The sequence below is a fragment of the Hyperolius riggenbachi genome, chromosome 2 (genome assembly GCF_040937935.1).
Source record: "Hyperolius riggenbachi isolate aHypRig1 chromosome 2, aHypRig1.pri, whole genome shotgun sequence".
Taxonomy (NCBI): Eukaryota; Metazoa; Chordata; class Amphibia; order Anura; family Hyperoliidae; genus Hyperolius; species Hyperolius riggenbachi.
The window spans coordinates 355,013,247-355,041,120 of NC_090647.1; the positions used below are offsets into that span (position 1 = coordinate 355,013,247).

At 43.4% G+C, this 27,874-nt stretch overlaps 1 protein-coding gene across 1 annotated transcript in view; it reads right to left on the reverse strand.

Annotated features, from left to right (window-relative positions):
* Positions 1-27,874, reverse strand: part of TSPAN2 (tetraspanin 2) — a 203,566-nt gene that overhangs the window by 104,866 nt on the left and 70,826 nt on the right. Inside the window, exon 2 of the mRNA XM_068265557.1 lies at positions 6,485-6,590. Within this exon, the coding sequence (XP_068121658.1) occupies positions 6,485-6,590 (106 nt within the window). The remainder of the gene's footprint in view (positions 1-6,484; positions 6,591-27,874) is intronic.

Sequence of the window (27,874 nt, forward strand, 5' to 3'; positions counted from 1 at the left end):
GTATTACTTTGATGGCATAATTAATAAAAAAAAGTTATTGCTGTATCATATCAACACAACTGAAATGCCCAAATTGTCAGGAATCTTAAGGGGTAAAAGCCCAGGAATTCAAAGAGGTTGAGCAGTGTCCCGATCTAAAGGCATGGGCACAGAAGAGTAGTTGCAGCATCTGAAAGCCCCAGCACTTTGACTGCTGAACGTAGGACTGCTTTCTACTTTAATATGATTTAATTTCTTGACATCAGGGTAGAGCCATATAAAGTAGACGTCAGTGGAACAGAACCTTTGAAACACACATTGAACACGTAGAAAATGGCAATAGCACAGCTTCTTCAGTACATGAAAGTGTTTCCACTGGCTTTACTTTTACAGTTCAAAAAAAACTGCTTTAAGTGCCAAGCCCTGCTAGTGCCATGAATAGCATTGCAGGTGGAAATAACAAGCATGCTGACAATTCTTCTGCTGGAGTCTGGGAGCACCCCCTGCATACAAGCCATTCTCCAGTACAGTCATTCATCTTATCTTCCTTACTAAGTTACTGTAACCAAGTGTACAGCGCTGCGTAATATGTTGGCGCTTTATAAATACAATAAATAAATAAATAAGTGTACAATGAGATGTGGGCATACTAGGCTGTGCTGTCTTGTATGCAAATCTTAGCATTTTAAAGAAATAACTGTACACTGTACTATAGAAATGTGTCGGGATGGACTGACTTTGATTTCATGAAATTTGAGATTATAGGCCTGCTTTGTTTAAGGGTGAAATAAGATAAATCAAGTGAAAGCAGAACTAAAGCAAAATAGAGTAAGTAACCCAATGCACAGCAAAGATATTCATAACAGAAGTGTTTGATCACATGCCACTTTTAGTGATAGTGCAGACAGTACTGGTTTCAGGATGGAGCAATGACCCTAAGCAGGCTGGTAATTTTTATGGTATCCTGGATCACCAGATCAACTACAGCTCCCAGTCATCGCAAACCCCCATCAATGAACTCACAGAATATCTGTCAGACATTCACTTACCTACACCACAGCTTTACCAAACCAAAAAACTAGATTTTATTATAAGTGTGGAGGAGGAAGAGGTGCCTTTATCTTTCCTTCCATGGCCCCTGGCACAAATGGCAACTCTACTGAGTTTACAGGCATCCATGCATCCAAATTTTTGGAACTGTTAGGGCCCATTCACACTTATAATCGCAAAACGCCGGCGATTTCGGGAGTGATTTTCCCGTGATTAACGCGGAAAAATCACTGGACACTGCGGCGGTTTTGGAGCGATCGCGATTAGTGTGCTTTGCACGCTAATCACGATCGCTAATTGCGGAACGCTCGTCGCCGGCAAACCGCTGCATGCACCGCGGTTGCAGTTATCGATAACTGCAACCGCGGCAGTGAGAACACTGCCACTTGCTACATTGTGTAGTGGTTTTTGCAAAACCGCTAGCGGTTTGCCATGAGCGGGAATCGCGCGTTTCCCGCTCTGGTGAGAACGTGCCCTTAGCGTTATGACATGGCAAGCTCCCCACACTCTGCAAGAAGCACTACAGGAAGTAGGAAATCTGAGGCATTGCATTTCTGCACCAGATTATAGAGCTATATCTTTCATGCAACCACAGGAAGCATTTGTCATACCACGTGAGACGTTTCACCAATACCCCCAGCTGGCTTATGCAAGCAGACCGGACACAATTAGATGCTATGACTTGTTAAACGCTTTATCAAAATTATTACGACTTTGCATTTAAAATGATCTCCACTATTAAAGAGGAACTCCAGTGACATATAGTAGAATGCTGTAAATCATTCAGGATACACACTTTTACGTTAATTACCCTGGTTTCAGCATAAGCAACACTTCCAATCTATCATATATACAGTATTTTACTGTGTATTGTTATGTAACCCCCGTCCTCCTAGTGATGTTTAGCCTAGGCTGTTTATTATGCACAATTCTTCTTCTAGTGCACTCTGGGAGACCAGGTATTTTTTCTGCTAGCTCTCGAACACATTGTAAGCAAACACCACTGCGTAGTAATGTGCTTGCCAGTAGTAAAGATGTCGCCACCTGTGATACATTTCAGAATGTAAATCAGGGTGAGGAAAGATTTTACACAGGGCAAAGACAGGGGAAGGGCAAGAAGGGGGGGGGGGAGACAGGAGAGGGGGAAAGATAGGGTTGTAAAGGTGTCTGTGCAACTTTACCAACCATTGGCCCTCATATATACAGTAGGATGCGAACGTTTGGGCAACCTTCTTAATAGTCATAATTTTCCTGTTAAGTTTATTGGATTTACAGAAAGTGTGCAATAATTGTTTAAACAAAATTAGGCAGGTGCATAAATTTGGGCACTGTTGACATTTTATTGATTCCAAAACCTTTAGAACTAATTATTGGAACTCAAATTTGCTTGGTAAGCTCAGTGACTCCTGACCTACATACACAGGTCAATTCAATTATGAGAATGAGTATTTAAGGGGGTCAATTGTAAGTTTCCCTCCTCTTTTAATTTTCTCTGCAGAGTAGCAACATGGGGGTCTCACAACAACTCTCAACTCTCAAATGACCTGAAGACAAAGATTGTTCACCATCATGGTTTAGGGGAAGGATACAGAAAGCTGTCTCAGAGATTTCAGCTGTCAGTTTCCACAGTTAAGAACATATTGAGGAAATGGAAGACCACAGGCTCAGTTCAAGTTAAGGCTTGAAGTGGCAGACCAAGAAATATCTCGGACAGACAGAAGCGGCGAATGGTGAGAACAGTCAGAGTCAACCCACAGACCAGCACCAAAGACCTACAACATCATCTTGCTGCAGATGGAGTCACTGTGCATCGTTCAACCATTCGGCGCACTTTACACAAGGAGATGCTGTTTGCAAGAGTGATGCAGAGGAAGTCTTTTCTCCGCCCACAGCACAAACAGAGCCGCTTGAGGTATGCTAAAGCATATTTGGACAAGCCAGATTAATTTTGGAGAAAGGTGCTGTGGACTGATGAAACTAAAATTGAGTTATTTGGGCATAACAATGGGTGTTTTGCATGGAGGAAAAAGAACACAGCATTCGAAAAAAAAACCCCACCTGCTAGCTACAGTAAAATATGGTGGTGATTCCATCATTCTGTGGGGCTGTGTGTGAGTTAAAAAGAGCTGTCCATGCTCGGAAGCCATCAACCCTGAATGAACTAAAGATGTTTTGTAAAGAGGAATGGTCCAAAATACCTTCAACCAGAATTCAGACTCTCACTGGAAACTACAGGAAGCATTTAGAGGCTGTAATTTCTGCAAAAGAAGGATCTACTGAATATAGATTTCATTTCTTTTTTGTGGTGCCCAAATTTTTCCACCTGCCTAATTTTGTTTAAACAATTATGGCACACTTTCTGTGAATCCAATAAACTTAATTTCACCTCTCAAATATCACTGTGTGTGTCTTCTATACGATATATTTAACTGACATTTTTATCTTAACAACCAACGATTTATACAGGAAAATCACGACGATTAACAAGGTTGCTCAAACTTTCGCATCCCACTGTATAATTGCCAGGTAGAACATATAGTCCTTGGGGCGGTGAACAATGCACAATAACATAATACTAGTGTGTTTACACCAGCAAAGCTTATGGGTCCATCACATCACTCACCATCACATCATCTGGATACAGGGTGTAGTGTTTGTGATGATGTCACGGTGTGTGATGTGGTGGGCCCATGGGCTTTTCAGTTTTGAATCCTGATATATGCTATCATCCAAATATGGGTGTGTTGTTTCTGATTAATACAGATTTGCTTTATGTGCTTTTTGACATATTTCATATATATTTTGTGTGCCCCTGAGAAAGCAGCTTCTCACCATGAAACAGGTGTTAGGCCGTTTTTGCGGTTACTGGATATTCTGCTTGTCAAACCTGAATTTTGTTCTACATCTTGTCCAAAAAGAAATGTAGACTATACAAGAATAAAATTATACCTATTAAAACGATAATGCACCGAGATGGCTCCTATAAACCTCAGTTTGTGAACGTTTTGGCTAATGGAGTTATTGACAGATGGGGAAACAGAGGAGATTAGGTGAGAGGAGGATGAGACGGGCAGCAGAATTCAGTAGGGAATATAACTGCTTAATACCTCCAAAGGCAACAGAACAGATGCAATCTAATATGCATAACTGGGAGGAAAATCTTGGTGATGAACAATTAGATTATACAGTGTAAGTTAAAAGTGGCCAAACATCTATCGATTTTGCAGCCTAAAAGACCATGCAGTTCTTTAATTTTATTGAATCAATGAAAATTGGTGCCACACAAGCATGCCTGATCAACGATTTGACCATTTTTGGGACGAAATTGGAAAATCTCAGGCCAATGTAGTACATTGGGTGTGCAGCGGTAACAGTGTGTGATATCCCGATAAACAGATTCTATTGCAGAATTTGTCTATATTCACTTCCTACATCGACAAGCCTAATTATCTGGAGAGCGACCTCAGGGCTGGCCCGACAACTTGAGGAAGCAGGAATCTTCTGTCCACATTGAAAGTAGTTGCCATATACTCGCAACTCGAAAAACTTTAGTATAATACCTAATGCCCATCTTGTCAGGTGTAATGTACAGTTTGAACTATTGGCTCCTGGTATCTCCCATTCTAGCTAACATCACACTATTATAGAGAAAATAATTGTTGAAGTGCTCAGCTGAAAATGTTTACTGTTTTCACAATGTTTAAACAAAGATGAAAAACAACACTGCATGTTGATAAAGTGTGCTGAAGGTCCCCCCCCCCCCCCTATTCAAAGGGAATTTGAAGTGAAAGGAATATGGAAGTTGCCATTCTTATTTTCCTGTAAACATTGCCAGTTGCCTGGCTATCATGCTAAGATTTTGGCTTTAGGTATTTGAGTCACACACCTGCAACAGTCATGCACAGAGTCAAAGCATGCACCCAATTAGATCAGAGTCAAAGCATCTCGTTTGCATGCTTGATCTGGTCCAGTGACCTAGGCTGAATTCACACAGTACCGAATAAAAAACTGATCCTGTAAAATCTGATCCATGTTCCATTTAACATTTAAAAGAATCAGTTTCTTACAATGGCATCAGATTTCCATCAGGTTTTGTCTGTTCCATTTTCGCATCGCCAGCCACTCAATACCTGCCGCTGCCATTCAGGTCCTCCGCACACAAAAAACACAGGTATACTGATCCCTGAGCCTTATCAGAAGCATCAGGCTGCCACTGGTTTGCAAAAGACCACTGTAAATCCTCCATGAGCACCAGAGAGGATTTGCATTGGTCCACTACTCAGCGAACCATTGAGAATCCTATCTGTGGAGGGATGATTCCCATTGGTCTATTGCAAACCAATGGAAGCCTGTTGCATCTGCTGGGGTGTGGGAGGCATGCACCGGCATTTCTTCTGAGCAGGGACTTGAATGGATGGCGGCAGGTGAGTTTTTTGCAAAGATTATGCAGGACTCAAACTTGTCGATCGCCAATGGACCGATTTGAGCGTATCCTAGTGCGTTGCATAGGATCCATTTGCCTCTTTTCAGATTCATTCTGTTCAGTTTCGATAAATGTAATGTTTTTACTGGCAGTGTGAAAGGAGCCTTAACCCCCTATGTTGGGTCATGTGCTTACTCAGGGTAACTTGGTCTTCCCAATGCACATATCTTTGCTCTGCTCAGTACACTGAACTGCATACATCATGTTGTATTGCTTGTGTACAAGTGATGAGCCTTAGAACATACAAGTTCCTGTCTCAGTGTGTTTCTAGATTCAAAGAAAATCATGTTGTGATACAGTATATGCTAATAGCATCCAGCTTGTGTTATATTGGTTGGTGGAAATCAAAACGGAGGAATACAGCTTAGAAGCAGGAGGTAGAAGCTGTTTTCTTTGGACAGACAAATCAAGGATGCAGATACTGTATATAATAAAAGCACCTGGGGCATTTAAGGTATAATGTTTACACTAAGTGTCTTCCACTAGACCATACGCGTCAAACCCACAGCCGAAGATTCATCAAATTTGGCCGCCAGTAGTTTCCCCACTTTGCATTACGTTTGGCCCACTCTAGACTACCAGGGAAGCTATACTGGAGGTGAAGCCCTAAATCACCATGGAAGCCATAAATGGGAGGGAGGGAGGGAGGAAGGGGGAAGGCACTAGACACTAGGGAACTGTATGGGGAGGAGGGCATTAGACACCAGGAGGTAAGGGAGGGAGTTGGACACTAGACATTGAGGTTGGCCCATCTCTTGTTTCCATTTCCACCCATTTTGTATTTGAGTTTAACACCCCTGCACTAGACAGATCACCAGCTAACCTCTCCCAGTGGCATTAGTCAGAACACCTTGTAACTTTTCCCGTGAGCAGATAAATCCGAAACAGCGAAAACAAACAATTCCAAGAGTACAATACACGAAAATAACTGCAAAATCTAAACAATATATTATTATATTCCAGTACACTTACCAATAAAAAAGAATGTATAGACATCTTTGTCCTCTTCACTCAAGTCTTTTAAATTCCCAGTGAATCTAAGCCACAATCCAATGCCTACTATCGCGGATCCTGCCAGCTGAAAATGAAGAGAAATAGGAGTTTAAATAGTGGATAGCTGTGTTCTAAAAAAGCTAAATCATTCTTCATGCATATTACATTTATTCATACATAAAACTACTCAACTGCATGACACTGTTTTTTTTTGAAAGCGCAACAAGCCTGTTTCCAAAGCAGTCTTTCGCATTTGCTGCCACTTTACAATTTGACTAGAAGTGTACTTTTTATTGACAAATCATTTTACAGTTGATGTAACTTGATACAGTAATAAAAACATTTCCCCTAAATCTGAGTTGTCTATGATTATATAATAGTTTAGGGGAAGGCTACATCATGCTGATCTGTATTTACTCCTCTTTTATCACAATATACAGTACAAATGGAATGGATCTGATAACATCCTGCTAAATTCTGATCTGTCTTTACCCTAGTTTATGCATCCCTAAACACTGATAGCCATAGAATATCGGAGTTTAAGGGACAACTGAAGTGAGATGGAATTGGAGGCTGCCATATTTATTTCCTTTTAAACAATACAGATTACCTGGCAGTCCTGCTGATCCTCTGCCTCGCCTAGTACACACCATACAATTTTCTGTTATGCTGGGAATACACGGCTCGATTTTGAGCCATTAAGATGGCTCGATAGATAATTTCCGACATGTCTGATCTCCGCACAATGAAGTGAATGGAAAAAAGATAAGAAAAATGAGCAGAAGATAAGAGAATTGACTGCGGAAAGGAGCGGCGAAACGATTGCGCGGGAGAATCGAGTGGCAAAATCCAGCCATGTATGCCCAGCATTAAATTTTTTCTGTTAGATTTTCTGTAGAGACTAGTCCTTATCTCTGGTGCATTGTCTTCTGGTTATCTCCTGTTGAGTAGTACAATGCCTAATTGTTAAGGTAGCCATACACTGGTCGATTTGCCATTAAATCGACCAACTGACAGATCCCTATCTGATCGAATCTGATCAGAGAGGGATCGTATGGCTGCCTTTAATGCAAACAGATTGTGAATCGATTTCAGCCTGAAACCGATCACAATCTGTTGAGCTGCTCCTGCCGCCTGTTCCCCCCCCCCCCCCCCCCCGTATACATTACCTGAAGCTGGCTCCGGGTCCTCTTCTCCGCGCTGCACGCATCCCAGCATCCTGCACCGCATCCCAGCGTACACTGTGTCACTCCGTGACTAGGAAGTTCAAATAGAGCGCCCTCTATCTGAACTTCCTGGTCACTGGAGTGACAGAGGAAGTTGATGTACGCTGGGATGGAAGCAGGAAAAGAGCGGTGCAGGGCGGAGAAGATGCCCAGGAGCCAGCACAGGTAATGTATACTGTATCCGATCGGCCGCCGCTAGTGACGCACTCCCTACCCGCGGGCGATCGACGGTAATTTCCCACACGCCGCGATCGACGGACCGATCCGATTTCGGGAGGAAAACGGATCGGCGGGTGCGTTTAGCGCGAACGATTGGCAGCAGATTCAATCCCAGTGATCAAATCTGCTGTTGAAACGGCGGCAAATCGGGCCAGTGTATGGCCAGCTTTAGGCAGATAGATGGTTAGATAGATAACAACTTGTTGGAAATGATCTATCTGGCAGGTAAATCTAACAGAAAATCTAACAGAAAATTGAATGGTAACCTGAACATGCATGTAGCAGATCAGATGTTTCTGACATTATTGTCAGATCTGACAAGATTAGCTGCATGCTTTTTCTGGTGTGGATTTAACTACTTTGGCCCTTTGAACGTATAGTATAAGTCAAAGAGGCCGCATGTGCTCTCCCACGGCCGATCGAGCGTGTACTCCGGGGACGCGGTTTGTTAGCCAGGGAATCAATGAATCAGGACATGGTGTCCGATCATTGATCCCTTTCTCCGTCAGAAAAAGCGACAGCTTCTCTCGGAAGCCTCGTTCTTTCTGCCTCTTACGTCCACCCTACGTCCCTCTAAGCGTACATGTTACACTTATGCTTCATACACACTTGAGATAAAAGTCTTCGGAAAAGGCAAGACCACAGACCAATTTTACCCCCTTCCATGTAGTATGAGAGCCATACTCTGCACAGTCTATTCTATGGAGCTGCACTCCCCATCAGATAAAATCTTTGCAAGATGCTGCACACAAAGATGCCCGTACACACTCAAAAGATCATTATCTGCAAAAGATCTGTTCCTGCAAAAGATCCATTCCTGCAAAATGCATTCATAGTCTATGAGATCTGCAGATCATCATACACACCTTGTTTAATAGACTTCATCTGCATATCTGGCAATCATCTGCAGATCTGAAAATCCATCCTGGTGGATCTGATCTGCAGATGATCTGCAGATGATTGTCTGCTAAACCAAGTGTGTATGAGGATCTGCAGATATCATAGACTATGAATGCATTTTGCAGGAATGGATCTTTTGCAGGAACAGATCTTTTGCAGATAATGATCTTTTGAGTGTGTACGGGCATCTTTGTGTGCAGCATCCTGCAAAGATTTTATTTGATGGGGAGTGCAGCTCCATAGAATAGACTGTGTAGAGTATGGCTCTCATACTACATGGAAGGGGGTAAAATTGGTCTGTGATCTTGCCTTTTCCAAAGACTTTTATCTCAAGTGTGTATGAACCATTAGAGTGACATAATGTAAATAAACTCATGGTTGCCATCTTGTGGCCAAATAGTAAAACTACATCTACATTTACAAACAAATAAAAATAAACACATATTTACATAAAAAATACTATTTACATCCCACCCTCCCAAAAAGAAAATGTTTGATAAAAATAACAAAAAAACTTTACAATAAAAAAAAAGTAAATATTTACCTAAGGGTCTAAACTTTTTAACCACTTGAGGACCACAGTCTTTCTACCCCTTAAGGACCAGAGCCTTTTTCTCCATTCAGACCACTGCAGCTTTCACGGTTTATTGCTCGATCAAACAACCTACCACCTAAATTAATTTTACCTCCTTTTCTTGTCACTAATACAGCTTTCTTTTGGTGCTATTTGATTGCTGCTGCGAGTTTTAGTTTTTATTATATTCATCAAAAAAGACCTGAATTTTGTCAAAAAAATGATTTTTTTTTACTTTCTGTGCTGACATTTTTCAAATAAAGTAAAATTTCTGTATACATTTTTGTGCAAATTTATTGTGCTACATGTCTTTGATAAAAAAAAAATCCATTCAGTGTATATTTATTGGTTTGGGTAAAAGTACAAACTATGGTGCCAAAAGTGAATTTTCCCATTTTGAAGCATCTCTGACTTTTCTGACGACCTGTCATGTTTCATGATGTGCTCAAATTCCAGGATAGTATAAATACCCCCCAAATGACCCTATTTTGGAAATAAGTCATCCCAAAGTATTCACTGAGAGGCATGCTGAGTTCATAGAAGATTTTATTTTTTGTCACAAGTTAGCAGAAAATGACACTTTGTGACAAAAAAAAAGAAAAAAAAAGTTTCCATTTCTTCTAACTTGCGACAAAAAAAAAAATGAAATTTGCCACGGACTCACTATGCTCCTCTCTGAATACCTTGAAGTGTCTACTTTCCAAAATGGGGTCATTTGTGGGGTGTGTTTACTGTCCTGGCATTTTGGGGGGTGCTAAATTGTAAGCACCCCTGTAAAGCCTAAAGGTGCTCATTGGACTTTGGGCCCCTTAGCGCAGTTAGGCTGCAAAAAAGTGCCACACATGTGGTATTGCCGTACTCAGGAGAAGTAGTACAATGTGTTTTGGGGTGTATTTTTACACATGCCCATGATGGGTGGGAGAAATATCTCTGTAAATGACAATTTGTTTATTTTTTTTACACACAATTGTCCATTTACAGAGACATTTCTCCCCCTCAGCATGGGTATGTGTAAAAATACACCCCAAAACACATTATACTACTTCTCCTGAGTACGGCGATACCACATGTGTGGCACTTTTTTGCACCCTAACTGCGCGAAGGGGCCCAAAGCCCAATGAGTACCTTTAGGATTTCACAGGTCATTTTGCGACATTTGGTTTTAAGACTACTTCTCACGGTTTAGGGCCCCTAAAATGCCAGGGCAGTATAGGAACCCCACAAATGACCCCATTTTAAAAAGAAGACACCCCAAGGTATTCTGTTAGGAGTATGGTGAGTTCATAGAAGATTTTATTTTTTGTCACAAGTAAGCGGATATTGATTTTAATTGTTTTTTTTTTCACAAAGTGTCATTTTCCGCTAACTTGTGACAAAAAATAAAATCTTCTATGAACTCACCATACTCCTAACCTTTGGGTGTCTTCTTTCTAAAATGGGGTCATTTGTGGGGTTCCTATACTGCCCTGGCATTTTAGGGGCCCTAAACCGTGAGGAGTAGTCTTGAAACCAAATGTCGCAAAATGACCCGTGAAATCCTAAAGGTACTCATTGGACTTTGGGCCCCTTAGCGCACTTAGGGTGCAAAAAAGTGCCACACATGTGGTACCGCTGTACTCAGGAGAAGTAGTATAATGTGTTTTGTGGTGTATTTTTACACATACCCATGCTGGGTGGGAGAAATATCTCTGTAAATGACAATTTTTTGATTTTTTTTTTACACACAATTGTCCATTTACAGAGAGATTTCCCCCACCCAGCATGGGTATGTGTAAAAATACACCCCAAAATACATTATACTACTTCTTCTGAGTACGGCGATACCACATGTGTGACACTTTTTTGCAACCCAGGTGCGCTAAGGGGCCTAACGTCCTATTCACAGGTCATTTTGAGGCATTTGTTTTCTAGACTACTCCTCACGGTTTAGGGCCCCTAAAATGCCAGGGCAGTATAGGAACCCCACAAGTGACCCCATTTTAGAAGGAAGACACCCCAAGGTATTCCTTTAGGTGTATGGTGAGCTCATAGAAGATTTTATTTTTTGTCGCAAGTTAGTGAAAAATGACACTTTGTGAAAAAACAATAAAAATCAATTTCCGCTAACTTTTGACAAAAAATAAAATCTTCTATGAACTCGTCATACACCTAACAGAATACCTAGGGGTGTCTTTTTTCTAAAAATGGGTCACTTGTGGGTTTCCTATACTGCCCTGGCATTTTACGGGCCCAAAACCGTGAGTAGTCTGGAAACCAAATTTCTCAAAATGACTGTTCAGGGATATAAGCATCTGCAAATTTTGATGACAGGTGGTCTATGAGGGGGCGAATTTTGTGGAACCGGTCATAAGCAGGGTGGCCTTTTAGATGACAGGTTGTATTGGGCCTGATCTGATGGATAGGAGTGCTAGGGGGGTGACAGGAGGTGATTGATGGGTGTCTCAGGGGGTGGTTAGAGGGGAAAATAGATGCAATCAATGCACTGGGGAGGTGATCGAAAGGGGGTCTGAGGGGGATCTGAGGGTTTGGCTGAGTGATCAGGAGCCCACACGGGGCAAATTAGGGCCTGATCTGATGGGTAGGTGTGCTAGCGGCTGACAGGAGGTGATTGATGGGTGTCTCAAGGTGTGATTAGTGGGGGGAATAGATGCAAGCAATGCACTGGCGAGGTGATCAGGGCTGGGGTCTGAGGGCGTTCTGAGGGTGTGGGCGGGTGATTGGGTGCCCTAGGGGCAGATAGGGGTCTAATCTGATGGGTAGCAGTGACAGGTGGTGACAGGGGGTGATTGATGGGTAATTAGTGGGTGCTTAGAGGAGAGAACAGATGTAAACAATGCACTTGGGAGGTGATCTGACGGCGGGTCTGCAGGCGATCTGATGGTGTGGGTGGGTAATCAGATTGCCCGCAAGGGGCAGGTTAGGGTCTGATTGATGGGTGGCAGTGACAGGGGGTGATTGATGGGTGGCAGTGACAGGGGGTGATTGATGGGTGATTGATAGGTGATTGACAGGTGATCAGTGGGTTATTACAGGGAAGAACAGATGTAAATAATGCACTGGTGAATTGATAAAGGGGGGTCTGAGGGCAATCTGAGCGTGTGGGCGGTTGATTGGGTGCCCACAAGGGGCAGATTAGGGTCTAATCTGATGGGTAACAGTGACAGGTGGTGATAGGGTGTGATTGATGGGTAATTAGTGGGTGTTTAGAGGAGAGAACAGATGTAAACAATGCACTTGGGAGGTGATCTGAAGTCGGGTCTGTGGGCAATCTGATGGTGTGGGTGGGAGATCAGATTGCCCGCAAGGGGCAAGTTAGGGGCTGATTGATGGGTGGCAGTGACAGGGGGTGATTGACAGGTGATCAGTGGGTTATTACAGGGAAGAACAGATGTAAATAATGCACTAGCGAATTGATAAGGGGGGGTCTGAGGGAAATCTGAGCGTGTGGGTGGGTGATTGGGTGCCCACAAGGGGCAGATTAGGGTCTAATCTGATGGGTAACAGTGACAGGTGGTGATAGGGTGTGATTGATGGGTGATTGATGGGTAATTAGTGGGTGCTTAGAGGAGAGAACAGATGTAAACAATGCACTTGGGAGGTGATCTGACGTTGGATCTGCGGGCGATCTGATGGTGTGGGTGGGTGATCAGATTGCCCGCAAGGGGCAGGTTAGGGGCTGATTGATGGGTGATTGACAGGTAATTGACAGGTGATTGACAGGTGATCAGTGGGTTATTACAGGGGGGATAGAGGTATACAGTACACAGGGGGGGGGGGGGGTCTGGGGAGAATCTGAGTGGTAGGGGGTGATCAGGCGGGAGCAGGGGGCAGTTTAGGGTTAAAAAAAATAGCGTTGACAGATATTGACAGGGAGTGATTGATGGGTGATTAGGGGGGTGATTGGGTGCAAACAGTGGTCTAGTGGGTGGGCAGGGTAGGGGGTCTGAGGGGTGCTGTGGGCGATCAGAGGGAAGGAGGGGGAGATCAGTGTGCTTGGGTGAAGACTAGGGTGGCTGACGCCTGCCCTGGTGGTCCCTCGGACACTGGGACCACCAGGGCAGGAGGCAGCCTGTATAATAGGCTTTGTATACATTACAAAGCCTATTATATACATGTCAGCGGTGATCAGGCAGCTAGTAACCCGCCGGCGCTTCTTAACGGCCGGCGGGTTACAGCGCGAGGGGGGCGGAGCCTGTCGCCGGCGGCTGATCGCGTCACGAATGAGGCGATCGCCGCATAACCACGCCCGCCACCGCCACTGCAGATGGGCGTATTGCGGTCGTTTGGGCCCAGCCCTTGCTGCCGCTTATCGGCTTAAGGCAGTCGGCAAGTGCTTAAGCGTTGTAATACCCAGGACTATTAGGCAAATACAATATGTGGGTTTTAATTATGGAGGAATGTATTATTTTAAAACTATAATGGTCGAAAACTGAGAAATAATGATATTTTTCTTATTCTTCCTGTTAAAATGCATTTACAATAAAGTAGCTCTTAGCAAAATGTACCACCCAAAGAAAGCCTAATTGGTGGCGGAAAAAACAGATATAGATCAGTTCATTGTGATAAGTAGTGATAAAGTTATAGGCGAATGAATGGGAGGTGAAAATTGGTTGGATGCATAAAGTGAAACACGACTGAGGGCAGAAGTGGTTAAACACTACTGCAGTCAAATAGATCAGCAGGATTGCCAGCCAACTGGTATTGTTTGTTTGTTTTTGTTTGTTTTTTTACAATTTTTTTATTGGAGTATACATACATGATATAACAGAGTAGATTTGAAAGTTGTATCAAAAATGACATGTAGCATGCAATTACATAAAGAACATGCCCTAATATTTTATAGTTTAAACTGTAGGAACATTGAGCAATACAACTGAGTAGGTGCAGCCACCTAGATGATTATCTGGCGATATGCATTTGTATATATAAACGCGATATGCATTTGTATATATAAACATTAAAGATTATCCCCTGATGTATAGAGAATATTTGTATACAGAAGGCAGGATACTGGCCCGTCAATGTATATTTCCGGTAACCCTACATGTTGCCTATGTTTGGGTTGGAAAACGAGCATTCACCAGATATGATTTCCAAAAATACAACATATAGAAAACTCAAACTATATACACATTCATATCGCTCTCAGTTGAGATCTCCCACTCCTTCCTCCTTCTCTAGGACCTATTGCCCTGTAGATAGATCCATAATATAGTCATATCTTCTTATTTAGTTCAGAATTCCAGCCTCCCTAGATAACCCACTATTTTCTGTGTTAAGTACCAAGTAGTATTTAGCCAACTAGTATTGTTAAAAAAGAAAATAAATATGTCAGCCTCCATGTTCTTATGACTTCAGTTGCCCTTTAAACCTAACATTCATCTCATTTCGGTAGCTGACTGCTTTATTTCCACCACGCTCACCCACCACCCAAGGCTCCTCCTAATTTAGGCTCAGCCACATACATATCTAACATCTCCTGTCCTTCTTCCGGCCTACCAATAACTTTTGTTTTTCCTAAAACCACTTCTGGGCCTTCAAAGAAAATCAGGCCACATTTAAATTTCACTCCAACTCACCCCCCTTTTTTTCTGCTGGTGACATGGCCTATGCTTCATCCACACACTCAGCCATCTCACAGACTAGCATCTTCTATTTACCTCTTCTATTCATCATGCTAGAGTACCAACCCACCTTATCAACATAACCCATGCCATTAGTCCTCCTGCCCATAACTGGTGTGAAATGACTAATATGCACAATAACCTTGTAAATATATATGATTTCTTTATCTCTAATTCCCTCCCTTTTCAGGGTCTTACAAAAACATGGGTAACGTCTGTTGACACTGGAATTAATGTCTCTCGTGTGATGGCCGATGATGTAAAGGCAAACATGAACACTAGCCCACACTATTGCCTGTCATCTGCTGCTCACCTGCAGCACTGAGGAGAGGGATGAAGAGATGCAATCTCTTACTTTAGTCTCTATGACTCTCAACCTCTGTTACAATAAAGAAATATATCTAGAAAACTGTGAGCATAGCATGCTGATTAGTCAGAGCTACTGGCCAGTCAGATATGCCTATAATCACACAGACAGGTTCAGTTGGTCACTGGTTCTACTTCTGGACAACCAGAGCGCAAATCAAACTGAAGATTTTACAGATGTCTATTTTAAATTAGCTGCTGGCTAAAGATGCAAGTCCCCATAGCATTCCTTGATTGTCGGTCCTTTTATCAAAACATGGTGGTTATTATGCATCCTGCCATTTCTTCCCTAGGAACAGCAAACCTGACCTAAATGTTACTTCGTTTAGTTTCTGCCATGTTTGAAGTAACATTGCTTTACTATTGCACATTGTTATTCTCTCACATTGGTGTACATACAGTAGCTGCACAATGTACTGCTACCGTGATGTAAATGAAATATATTTCTGACAAGCTTTTTCAAACTCTAAATAGTTAATTTCTGCCTTTAAAGTGAACCAGAGACGAAGCACCCTCATGTATTTGACCATATATATCAGTGGGGACATTAGAGAAAACACCTACCCTTCTCTCTGCTTCATTCACTTCACTGCTCAGTCTGCTTGTTATCAGCCCTGATAAAATACCAGACTGAGCAATTCAGTCTGGCTTTGCTTAGGAATCATTATAGTTGAGTCATTATAGCAGAGCCAGAAGGGGGCAGGCTTGGGCTTGAAAAGACATCAGAGAAGACAAGACTCAGCTATAATGATTCCTGAGCAAAGCCAGACTGAATGCTCAGTCGGGGATTTTCATCAGGGCTAATTAGAAGCACGCTGAGCAGTGAAGAATGAAACCGAGAGCAGGGTAGGTGTTTTCTCTAATGTTCCCACTGATCTATATGGTAAAAAACATGAGGGTGCTTCGTCTCTGGTTCACTTTAAACTTCTCTGAGACAAAAATGTTTTCATTAGAAGGTGACATTGAGATTAACCCTAAGTACTGATGCTAGATTTAAATCACCCAAGATGACCATATGTCTCAGGACAAAATCTAGCATCAGTATGTGTCCTGTGACTTGCTACTGGATTAGTAAGCAGCTGAAAAAAAACTACTGCTATTGTTAGGCACCTCCCACTTGTCCCCCTCTCGCTACTCCCACTCCACTCTCCATAGAACAGAAAGTCTGTAGTTCAGTAGCATGTCTGTACAGTGTTCAATCCTAAAACTGTCAACCAAAACCATCATCAACATTTGTTTCGTTGACAGTAAGGACTGTGACCCAAAGGAGCGGTTTCAGCTGCGCTTTGGAATCGCCGGCGATTCCAAAAGCACTAGGCTAAAGAAAGTCAATGAAGGTGATTCCAAAGGAACGAGTCTGTTTTCACCAAATGACAATCATGGGTACAGCAGCATTTTTAGAGTGATTGCGCTCCAATACAAAATACAAATCGCTAACATTCAATTAAGTGCTTTAAAATCACCAGAAATCGCTCTGGAAAATGCTGCTAAAATCGATACAAAAAAACCTTCGCAAGACGCAATCACTATTTCTTGCGGAATGCCTGTATAAGTGAATGCCTGTATTTGCCTTTAGCCTCCCTGGCGTTCTGATTCTGCGCAGCCGCACGGCTGCGCATGGTTTTTTAAACCTAATTTTTTTTTTAATCATGTAGCTAGCCTAGCGTTAGCTACATGATACCCCCCTCCCAGCCGAAACCCACCCACCCTTCCGATCGCCGCCGGCGATGATGACCGGCAGGAAATCCCGTTCTGAACAGGATTTCCTGCAGGGCTCCCCCTGTCGCTATGGCAACGAACGGAATGACATCATCGACGTTGTGACGTCATAGGGAGTCCCGATCCACCCCTCAGCGCTGCCTGGCACTGATTGGCCAGGCTGCGCACGGGGTGTCGGGGGGGGGGGGCCCTACTACGCGGCGGGTAGCGGCGCATCGGCGGTGATCGGAGCAAACACGCAGCTAGCAAAGTGCTAGCTGCGTGTTTGAAAAAAAAATTATCAAAATCGGCCCAGCAAGGCCTGAGCAGTGCCCTCTAGCGTCTCTGAACGAGCTCAGCTCGTCCAGAACGCTAGGGAGGTTAAGAACCTACCAACAGCATTGACAGGCTTAACAGTACTAATTTTCTCAGAATAGACTGACATGCAAACGAAAGTTAAAGTGACACTGAAGCAAAAAAAAAAAAAAAACAACTTATGATTTATAATGAATTGTATGTGTAGTATGGATAATTATTAGAACATTAGTAGCAAAGAAAAGAGTCTCCTATTTTTATTTTCAGGTATATAGCTTTTTTTTACAGCATTGCATCATATTGTCATATTTGCAATTTACAAACCACATTGTATTTGTAAACTATGAAACAGAGCAGGGCTAATGACCCTATCAACTTCAACGCAGTAAAAATCTTATCTGAAGCTGCCTGTCACTGTTTCTTTGAAGTATATTTGCCTCAGAAAACAGCAACCTAAGTTGGGTCTAAGAGTTCAGAGAAGCTCTCTTGCATAGATAACAACTGAAGTTCCTTAAAAGAATACTATCAATACCCAAGTGTTCTAAAATGACAATGTACAAATAATGTCTAAGTAGCTGTGTAAACATTCTCCTACTTTTCATGTTAAATATCAAAGGCAAAAGCTGTCATTTATTGAGGGTAGGATTTAGCTATATTGGGACTAATAAATTGCAGAAGGGGTGTCTGCTTCAATGCACAGCCAGAGTTGCATATCAGACTACAGAAAGCAAATATCAAACATATCAAACTCTGAAAGCAAAAACAGTATGAAAAGCTGTGACAACTAGTTACATTTCCTCTGCTCTCTTCAGACACTTCAGTCAGAAACACAGGACACAGGAGCTGCAGCTGTTGGGAGCTCTCTTCTCTGTCACACACAGAGCTACACATAGAGTTAACTGATCAAGTGTGAGGGGAATTTCCCCCTCTCCTCATGGCTCAGTCTGCCGTCAGTTTTGCCGTCAGTAAAGTTTGAAAGTATTTTGCTAACAGTAAACAAAGAGGTTGCTACTAAAATGTATACACCACCAGTCCTTAGCAGCACTTCCCAAACAATTCCTGTGTCAATTGAAAAAAAATATGTAAATCGATAGTATTCATTTAACTCTTTCTGTACTGGAAACAGTATGATAATGGTTTCTAGGCTACTAATGTTCTATTTCTTAGCTGTACTACACATACAAATCATTTTATCATAAGTTTATTTTTACTTCAGATTCCCTTTAAAGGAGCACTATGGCGAAAATTGGAAAATTTTATATATGTGCAAACATAGACAAATGAGAAGTAGTTTTTTTTCCTAGAGTAAAATGAGTCATAAAATACTTTTCTCCTATGTTGCTGTCACTTACAGTAAGTAGTAGAAAATATGACAGAAGTAACAGGTTTTGGACTAGTCCATCTCTTCATAGGGGATTCTCAGCAAGGCTTTTATTCTTTACAAAGATATTCCCTAAAAAGGATTTAAACTATGATGCTGGCCAGCTTCCCTGCTCGCTACACAGTTTTTTGGCAGTTGGACAGAGAAACTGCCATTCACTAAGTGCTTTTGAAAATAAATAAATCCCTGAGAATCCCCTATGAAGAGATGGACTAGTCCAAAACCAGTCGCTTCCGTCAGATTTCTACTACCCACTGTAAGTGACAGCAACATAGGAGAAAAGTAATTTATGGCTCATTTTACTCTGGAAAAAAACGTACTTCTTATTTCTATATGTTTGCACATATTTAAAATTTTTCGCCATAGTGCCCCTTTAACTGTTGACGTGTCTGTGTGTGGGCCGCTCACTCATGGCTTGTAAGTGTTTCTAAGTTCCATTACACATTAATGATGTCACACGCTGGATTTAGTTTTCATCAAAAAGGAACACAACCAATAATATGAATGATTATTAACAGTTATTTAATGAGTAACAATGACTGTGTATTGCAATATGTTGTGAATAAGTAAGTAACACATCAGACAAAACATAGGATCATAATACATCTGCATTTTACAATTTTCCTGTTTTTGTGACAGTCCCTCTAGTGACATGAACACTGTCAAATTATATCTATTTTCCATAGACCTGAGGTCATTCTACTTTCAGACTTTCCAGCATCATTAGGATGTCCTATAATTACAAGTCTCCACCACGCCTTCGAGTCAGTGGCTGCAGAATAAAAGATGTGCATGCAGTTTCCGTGTTTTCCACTAGTCTCTGCCAGTCTTTCCAACCTCAGTCTTCAGGATTTACAGCTACAGCAGAAATAAGTGTAGTCTTTGTAGGCCTGCTACTATGTTATTTCTGAAAGGGAAGACACAGAAGTATCTCACACGTATTTGATATTGTTAGCTGGCAAGTTTTAAACTACAGCAGACGTGAGCATTTTCCATATACTTAGGAAACATTTATTATTAATAATAGTAAAATATGTTTTGCCTCTTGCCCAGTCTTCTGTGGCTATTATGAGAGGCCTTAGACATACAGCAAATGTGGGGATGGGCAATGCCACAATTATTTTAGGAGATAAAGAAATAGTCAGATGTGTAACCCCCGGGACACCTGGGAAACTGGTACTAAATGTTACATAAAATTAGGGATTCCTTGAATCCCTTGTCAGTCTCTGTCCTAATCAATGCATTTCTAATACTAAGTAAAGATGACTATTATCCTGTCATGATTGGGTCTTCACATAAAAACATATGCAGTTGTTGTAACTAAGCAGGTAACTTCTCTGCCGCAGCTGCTAAGATCCTACTTACTCCTGATGTACTAGATACTATTCAACACCTTCAAAAAAACACTCAAAACTCACTTCTTCAAGGAGGCCTACCTCACCCCGACGCTGCCCTCACTCTCTCTGCCAGGAACTTCTTAATGCACCCCCCTCCATTCGTGTCACCATCCCTCCCTCTAGATTGTAAGCCTTTGGCAGGGCCCTCTTCGCCTTGTGTATCATACTTGATTGTACACCCCGCCTAGAAAATGTGAACTTGTATTATTATCACTACCACTCCAGTGTATGATCTGGCATATCACTACTACCTGTATTGTGTTGTGCATCTTATTGCTTATTACTTGTGTTGTATCTATTGCCTATTACTTGTATTGTGCTGTCGGTCACCACTGTTATCATTGTCTGTAATCCTATGGATTGTACAGTGCTGTGTAACATGTTGGTGGTATATAAATCCAATAAATAATAATAATAATAATACGATCCATAGTTCATATACGTTAGCAATTAATTGCACTAAAATAGTGACTCTCTTATGGTAATATAGTAAATTCTTTCAAAATGCCAGTTGCACAGTTTAGCTTTAGAAATGTAATGGAGCGGATTCTGGTATATCAGATACATCATATTTGTTATGTCTAATGATGCAGCTTTTGAAATTATACCTAGGTAGGTAATATAAAAAGAAAGGGGGAGTAAAAAAAATCAGTTAGGCTGTGTGCCTGTGAGGACTGCAGGAGTGTTGTATCTGTGGGGACCGCAGGAGTGTTGTATCTGTGGGGACCGCGAGTGTAGCACATGTGGGAATGCAGGAGCAGTGTACCTGTGGGGAAGGCAGGAGCAGTGCACCTACGGCAACTACAGGAGCAGTGTATCTGTGTTGACTGCAGGAGTGAAGGAACTGTGGGAATGCAGGAGCAGTGTACCTGTGAGGACTGCAGGAGTGGTGTACCTGTGGAGACTGCAGGAGCAGTGAGCCTGTGGAAACTACAATCCAATCCAGTATGTGTACCTTTACTACAATCCAGTATTTGTACCTGGAGTACAATCCAATCCAGTATGTATAGCCACGGTGTACCTGGGTGGGACTGCAGGAACGGTTAACCTAGGAAGACTGCAGGAGCAGTGTACCTGTGGTGACTGCAGGTGCAGAGCACCTATGGGGACTGCAGGAGCGGTGTGTACCTGTGGAGGCTGTAGGTGTGGTGAACCTGTGGGGACTGCAGGAATGGTATACCAAAGGGGACTGCAGGAGCGGTGTACCTGTGGTGACTGCAGGGGCAGTGCACCTATGGGTACAGCTGGAGTGGTGTATCTAAGAGGACTTCAAGACCTGTGGGGACTGGTCAAAATGGACAAAACATTTTTTTAAAACCCATTAAAACATCATAAGTCATAAGTGCTGCACAGGGACATACGTATCAAGAAATGAAGGTTTTGCATTCAATCCCAATTTGTAGTGGAGGTGTGAGAAAATAAATAAAAACACTAGCAATGTTATTTCTTGAATGTGCGAGTTCTAGGTCGTCACCATAATATTTGCTTCATTATTTAGTAAGTTACTGACCAGGAACAGGCACACATACAGGAAAGCCTTATCTCCTACCCTGGATACTTGTTCTGTGACTCACTAAAAAGTAGTGAATGTATGAATTTTTTTCTAGGGAACACCTTATTTGTCATGTAGAATTTTGATTTGTAAATGGTTAACTTGTCTCACAGCTGTAAATAGTGACCTTTACACCTGTCATAGAAACAAACACAAGCCTGGTCTCCCTGACTCCAATACACAGCATCTTCCTTTTTGCAGTGTGGAGAGAGTCTGTTTAATCACCTACTTTATGTATCATGAGTGACTGTTGAAGTCTTGCCATTGTGTATGGTGCTGTTTACTATATTTCTCTCGCATGAAGCCATGAAGTTCATTTCATTGGCTGTTTAAGGTCAAAGAATCCAGTCCCACCTTTTTCACAGCCTTTCTCAATATAAGTCATGCAGACAGGAACTGGTGATCAGCTTTAGCAACAACTCTTGGTTTTTTGCTTCAATAGTATCAACATAGCTTCCATAACCATCCGTTCCAACCTGATGACAGCTGCCTTCAGCTTCCTCAATACCTACCTACTAATTCTTCTACAGTTCATTGATACCTGGACAGTGTTCACACCCTTTCCATTGCCAGCCCCTTGTTACCCTCACAGTCTCTGGGCCTATCTTGCAAGGGTCATAAAACAACTGTGGCCACTGTAGTCTTCACACCTGATCTAAAGGATGGACCCCTTTATCAGAGGGAATGAAGTAGTAGTCGGGGCCCACTTACAGCTCTGGGCCCCTGCTCCCCTGTAGTTATGCCCCTGTTTCCACGCAACATTGAAAAAGTAACATTCCTAACTTTATACTTGGAATCCATGTTTTTTTCATCACATGCTAAGTTTAGCAAAATAGTGAAAGCAGATCTGACACAGAACAATTACTGGGTATACTATAGTGTCAGACTGCAAGTAAAAAGTAGCTTTGCATTCCATACCAACTGCATCAATGCATGTCTGCTGTCTGTGTGATATAACTAAACATGAATAACAACCAGGGGGTGGACATACGTCTGTGCAGGCCATGCTACTGCACAAGGGCCACATGACCTCTAGAGGCCAATGATGAGTGAGAATACGCCTAGAGACCAATGATGGGGCTGAACGACAGCTGATTTGTTTTACAAAAGAAATGTTTGGTTTATTTCAAACGAATTACTGTATATGTGTAGGGGATAGGAAATACATATTATATAAGGCACAATGGGAGGTATAGGAAGGTGCAGAGTTGGACCATGGGATATAAAAATGAATCCTCTCTACCTCCTTTGCTTATTCTTACATCATCTGTATCTTACATTATTCTTACATCATCATCATCTTACACTATCTGTATAATTTCTGACCATCCCAGAAGCACGTCCATTGCCGAATTCCAGCAACTCAAATATTTATTCCAACACACAGTGAGAACAGGGTGAAAGGGTAGTATTATTCTTAGACCACATTCCACTTTGATGAAGTATAGGGGTTATAATACCCTTTTTTGGTCCTACAGGAGAAAAGCGCTTTAAAAATGTTTTATTGTTGTTCTTCATTCAAAAATGCATTCGTTATGGACACTCTGCTATGCCACTGTGCATATTGCAGGGGGTAGAAAGTACAACAGCGCCAGAATACTGAGAATAATTCTCAAATGTCCATTCAGGGCTAGCTATACTGGCTGCACCTATATCTGGCTCCCTGTTCTGCATTTTACTATCACACTTTTTTAAACATATTTCACTAAAAAATGTTATATATCCAGAAAAAGTACAAAATGTTGTTTCAATATTCAAGCCCAATTCATTACGGAAAAAAACAATATATACTGTAATATGTCTTATTTCATGTACAGTAGATTTTATTGTCAAAAATCCTAAGTAAACCTAAGGGGCCTGATTCTCTAAAGAGTGCTAACTGTTAGCACGCGAGGTGCCGTGTGTGCATCTTTACACACGCAAAGTTTTGCGCCTGCGCAGTAACTACCATTTGCACGCGATAACGTGGACTTTTGCACGCGATCGTGTGCCCGTTCACACGCAAATGTCCACGTTATCGCACGCAAACAGTAGTTACAGCGCGGGCGCGAAACTTTGCGAGCATAAAGATGTGTGCACGGTGTCACAGGAGTCCTAGTGGTCAGACCGCAAATTGCCTTCCAATCGGTTTCAGCACACAGACCATGCAAGCTTGTCCACAATGAAGCAACGACCTTATTATCTTGGTCAAGACACTCATTTAGCCGGCGGTCATTGCTTAATTGTGATACTCAAGCCCCTTCACCGCGGCAAGGTAAGGATCACGAAGGGGAATTGACACATGTACATGCCTTTTGTTTTGTTGTTCCAGCTGCAGTGCAGCCAGAAAAATTAGGCAGGCATGTACACGCACCAGAAAAATTATTATAGCGGCCACTGCTAGCAGCGGCCTTAAAAAATTTCAGGAATCCGCCTGGAGTCCTGGACCCTGTTGGTGGTGGTGTAGAAGGCAGTCAAGCGGCCTGCAGGCAGAGATGCTGTGTAGTGAGCGACTTGGGCCTCAATTCACTAAGATCATGCTGGAGATAATAAGGCAAGAGAAAATTTACCTCCACACAGTATGAGAGTTATCTTATCTCTTCATTCCTTAAGTTACCGCCTCTGTAGTTAATTTACCTCCTCTGTAGTTATTTTCACACGCAGTTAATAAACAGCCTGTCTTTAACTGTGGAGTTATTTTAAGGATTGAAGCGTTAACTTAAAGACAGAAGAGTTAACTTAAGATTTGCCTGAGGTAAAATGTTTCCTGAATACTACATGCCTTATCACCATGGTAACAACTCTAGAAGAGTTATTAAAGACAGGAGATAGGCTTAGTGAATTGAGGCCAATGTCTTGGGGCAGGCAGTCACACGGCGAGCAGGCAGAGATGCTGTGTGTGGGGACTGACTTAGTCTTTGGGCAGGCAGTAAACCTCCGGGATCCATGCCTCATTCATTTTGATAAAGGTGAGGTACTGAACACTTTTGTGACTTAGGCAACTTCTCTTCTTAGTGACAATGCCTCCAGCTGCGCTGAAGGTCCTTTCTGACAGGACGCTTGAGGCAGGGCAAGACAGAAGTTGGATGGCAAATTGTGACAGCTCTGGCCACAAGTCAAGTCTGCACACCCAGTAGTCCAAGGGTTCATCGCTGCTCACAGTGTCCACATCCACACTTAAGCCCAGGTAGTCGGCTGCCTGCCGGTCAAGGCATTGGTGGAGGGTGGATCTGGAAGGGCTAAGGCGAGGCATTAGACTAAAGAATGTCCGCAAGTCCGACATCACCATGAGATCGCTAGAGCGTCCTGTCCTTGCCTGCGTGGACATGGGAGAAGGATTACTGGCAGTGGTACCTTTATTCCATTGTGCTGTGAAATCACCCTTAAAGGGATACTGTAGGGGGTCGGGGGAAAATGAGCTGAACTTACCCGGGGCTTCTAATGGTCCCCCGCAGACATTCTGTGCCCGCGCAGCCACTCACCGATGCTCCGGCCCCGCCTCCGGTTCACTTCTGGAATTTCTGACTTTAAAGTCAGAAAACCACTGCGCCTGCATTGCCGTGTCCTCGATCCCGCTGATGTCATCAAGAGCGCACAGCGCAAGCCCAGTATGGTCTGTGTCTGCGCAGTACACTTCTGGTGACATCAGCGGGAGTGAGGACACGGCAACGCAGGCGCAGTGGTTTTCTGACTTTAAAGTCAGAAATTCCAGAAGTGAACCGGAGGCGGAGCCGGAGCATTGGGGAGTGGCTGCGCCAACACAGGATGTCTGCGTGGGACCATTAGAAGCCCCGGGTAAGTTCAGCTCATTTTCCCCCGACCCCCCTACAGTATCCCTTTAAGCACACTGTAAAGCATAGTTGCCAGCTTGTTCTGCATGTGCAGCATTCTTTCTGCCTTCAGGTGAGTTGGTAACATCTCCGCCACTTTGTGCCTATACCGAGGGTCTAGTGCATACCCAGTACAGCTCATTCCCCTTGAGTTTTTTTATACGGGGGTCCCTCAACAGGCTGGACAGCATGAAAGCTGCCATCTGCACAAATTTGGATCCAGACGTACTATCCATCTACTCTTGTTCTTCCTCAGTGACGTCAGGTAAGTTCTCCTCCTCCCACCAGCCACGAACAATACCACGGAAACATTGAGCAGCACAAGCCCCCTGCGACGCCTGCTGAGGTTGTTCTTCTGCCGCCTCCTCCTTCTCCTCCAAAAAAAACACCTTCCTCATCATCATCTGACTCCTCTTCCCCACACAACTCTTCCTCCTCCTCCCCCCTCTGTGCTGCCTCAGGTGTTGAGGAAACATCTGGTTTTGATGAGAATTGATCCCACAACTGTTCCTCCTGTAACTGTTCCTCTTCACGCTCCTCCCCAGCTTGATCCATCACTCTACGCACGGCACGCTCCAGGAAGAAAGCATACAGGATCAAGTCACTGATGGCGCCTTCACTGCGACTCACCATGTTTGTCACCTCCTCAAATGGCCGCATGAGCCTGCAGGCATTTTGCATGAGTGTCCAGTTCTTTGGCCAGAACATCCCCATCTCCCCAGAGTGTGTCCTTCTACTGTCGTTGTAGAGATACTGGGTGACAGCTTTCTCCTGTTGTAGCAGGCGGTCGAACATCAGGAGGGTCAAATTCCAGCGAGTCGGGCTATCGCAAATCAAGCGTCTCACCGGCAAGTTCTTTCTCCGCTGAATATCGGCAAAGTGTGCCATGGCCGTGTAAGACGCCTGAAATGCCCACACAACTTCCTGGCCTGCTTCGGGACATCCTGTAAGCCTGGGTACTTAGACACAAATCACTAAATTATGAGATTCAGCACATGTGCCATGCAGGGTACAAGTGTCAACTTTCCCAAATTCAAAGCCGAAATGAGATTGCTGCCGTTGTCATACACCACGTTGCCGATCTCCAGTTGGTGCAGGGTCAGCTACTGATCCACCTGTTTGTTCAGAGCAGCCAGGAGAGTTGCTCCTGTGTGACTCTCCTCTTTGAGGCAAGACATGTCTAAGATGGTGTGACACCGTCGTACCTGGCATGCAGCATAGGCCCTGGGGAGCTGGATAGGAGATCGCAGCACCAGTAGAGTCGAACTGCCACTCAGCCAAGGAGGAGGAGGATGACGACAGTGAAGAGGATGTAGTAGGAAGAGAGGAGGTGGCAGGAGGCCTGCTTGCTAGACGTGGAGGTGTCACAACTAGGTCCGCTGCACAGCCACGTACTCCCTGCTTGCCAGCGTTCACCAGGTTGACCCAATGGGCTGTGTAAGTAATGTACCTGCTCTGACCATGGTCAGATGGACCCTTGACCCAATGCTGTGTGCCAGAGATGACACCACTTGCCTCTCAACTTCATGGTACAGTTTGGGTATCGCCTTTTTGGAGAAATAATTACGCCTGGTATCTTCCACTGTGGTGTCCCAATGGCCACACATTTTCGAAAGGCCTCAGAGTCCACCAGCTGGTATGGTAACAGCTGGCGAGCTAACAGTTCTGCCAAGCCAGCTGTCAGACGCCGGGCAAGTGGGTGACTGGCAGACATTGTCTTCTTCTGCTCAAAGATTTCCCTCTCGGACACCTGGCTGCTGCTGTGGGCTGAGGAGCAGAAACCGCTCAAGGTGAGAGGAGGAGTGGAGGAGGGTGGCTGTGATTGTGAAGGTGCAAGGGAGAAAGCAGCTGAAGATGATGCGCCTCAAGGAGGAAGAGGAGACGGAGGATGGCTTTTCTTTTGTTTGCTGCTTTTCTTCTGGTGCTCTTCCCATTGCAGTTTGGGCCTTTTCTCCATGTGCCTTCGTAAGGCAGTTGTCCCTACGCAGCTGTTGGGATTTCCATGGCTCGATTTTTGGCGGCAGAGAGAACAGATGGCATTACTCTGATCTAAGGCAGACACACAAAAAAATGTCCAAACCGCTGAGCCCCCGGGGGTGTGGGCACTATGGTGGCCTCAGCAGCTGACGTTGAAGGGCATGTTGGCTGGCTGTCCATAGGTGGCGATACATGGTGCCAGACACTGCCACCAGATGATTCTGAAGATGAGCTCCCCCTGCTTCTTTCAGCAACTCGTCTCCTACTACTCCTCTCTGACTCCCCCTCTGAACTGTCCCCTTGGTCATCTTGTCTCTTATGTACCCATGTG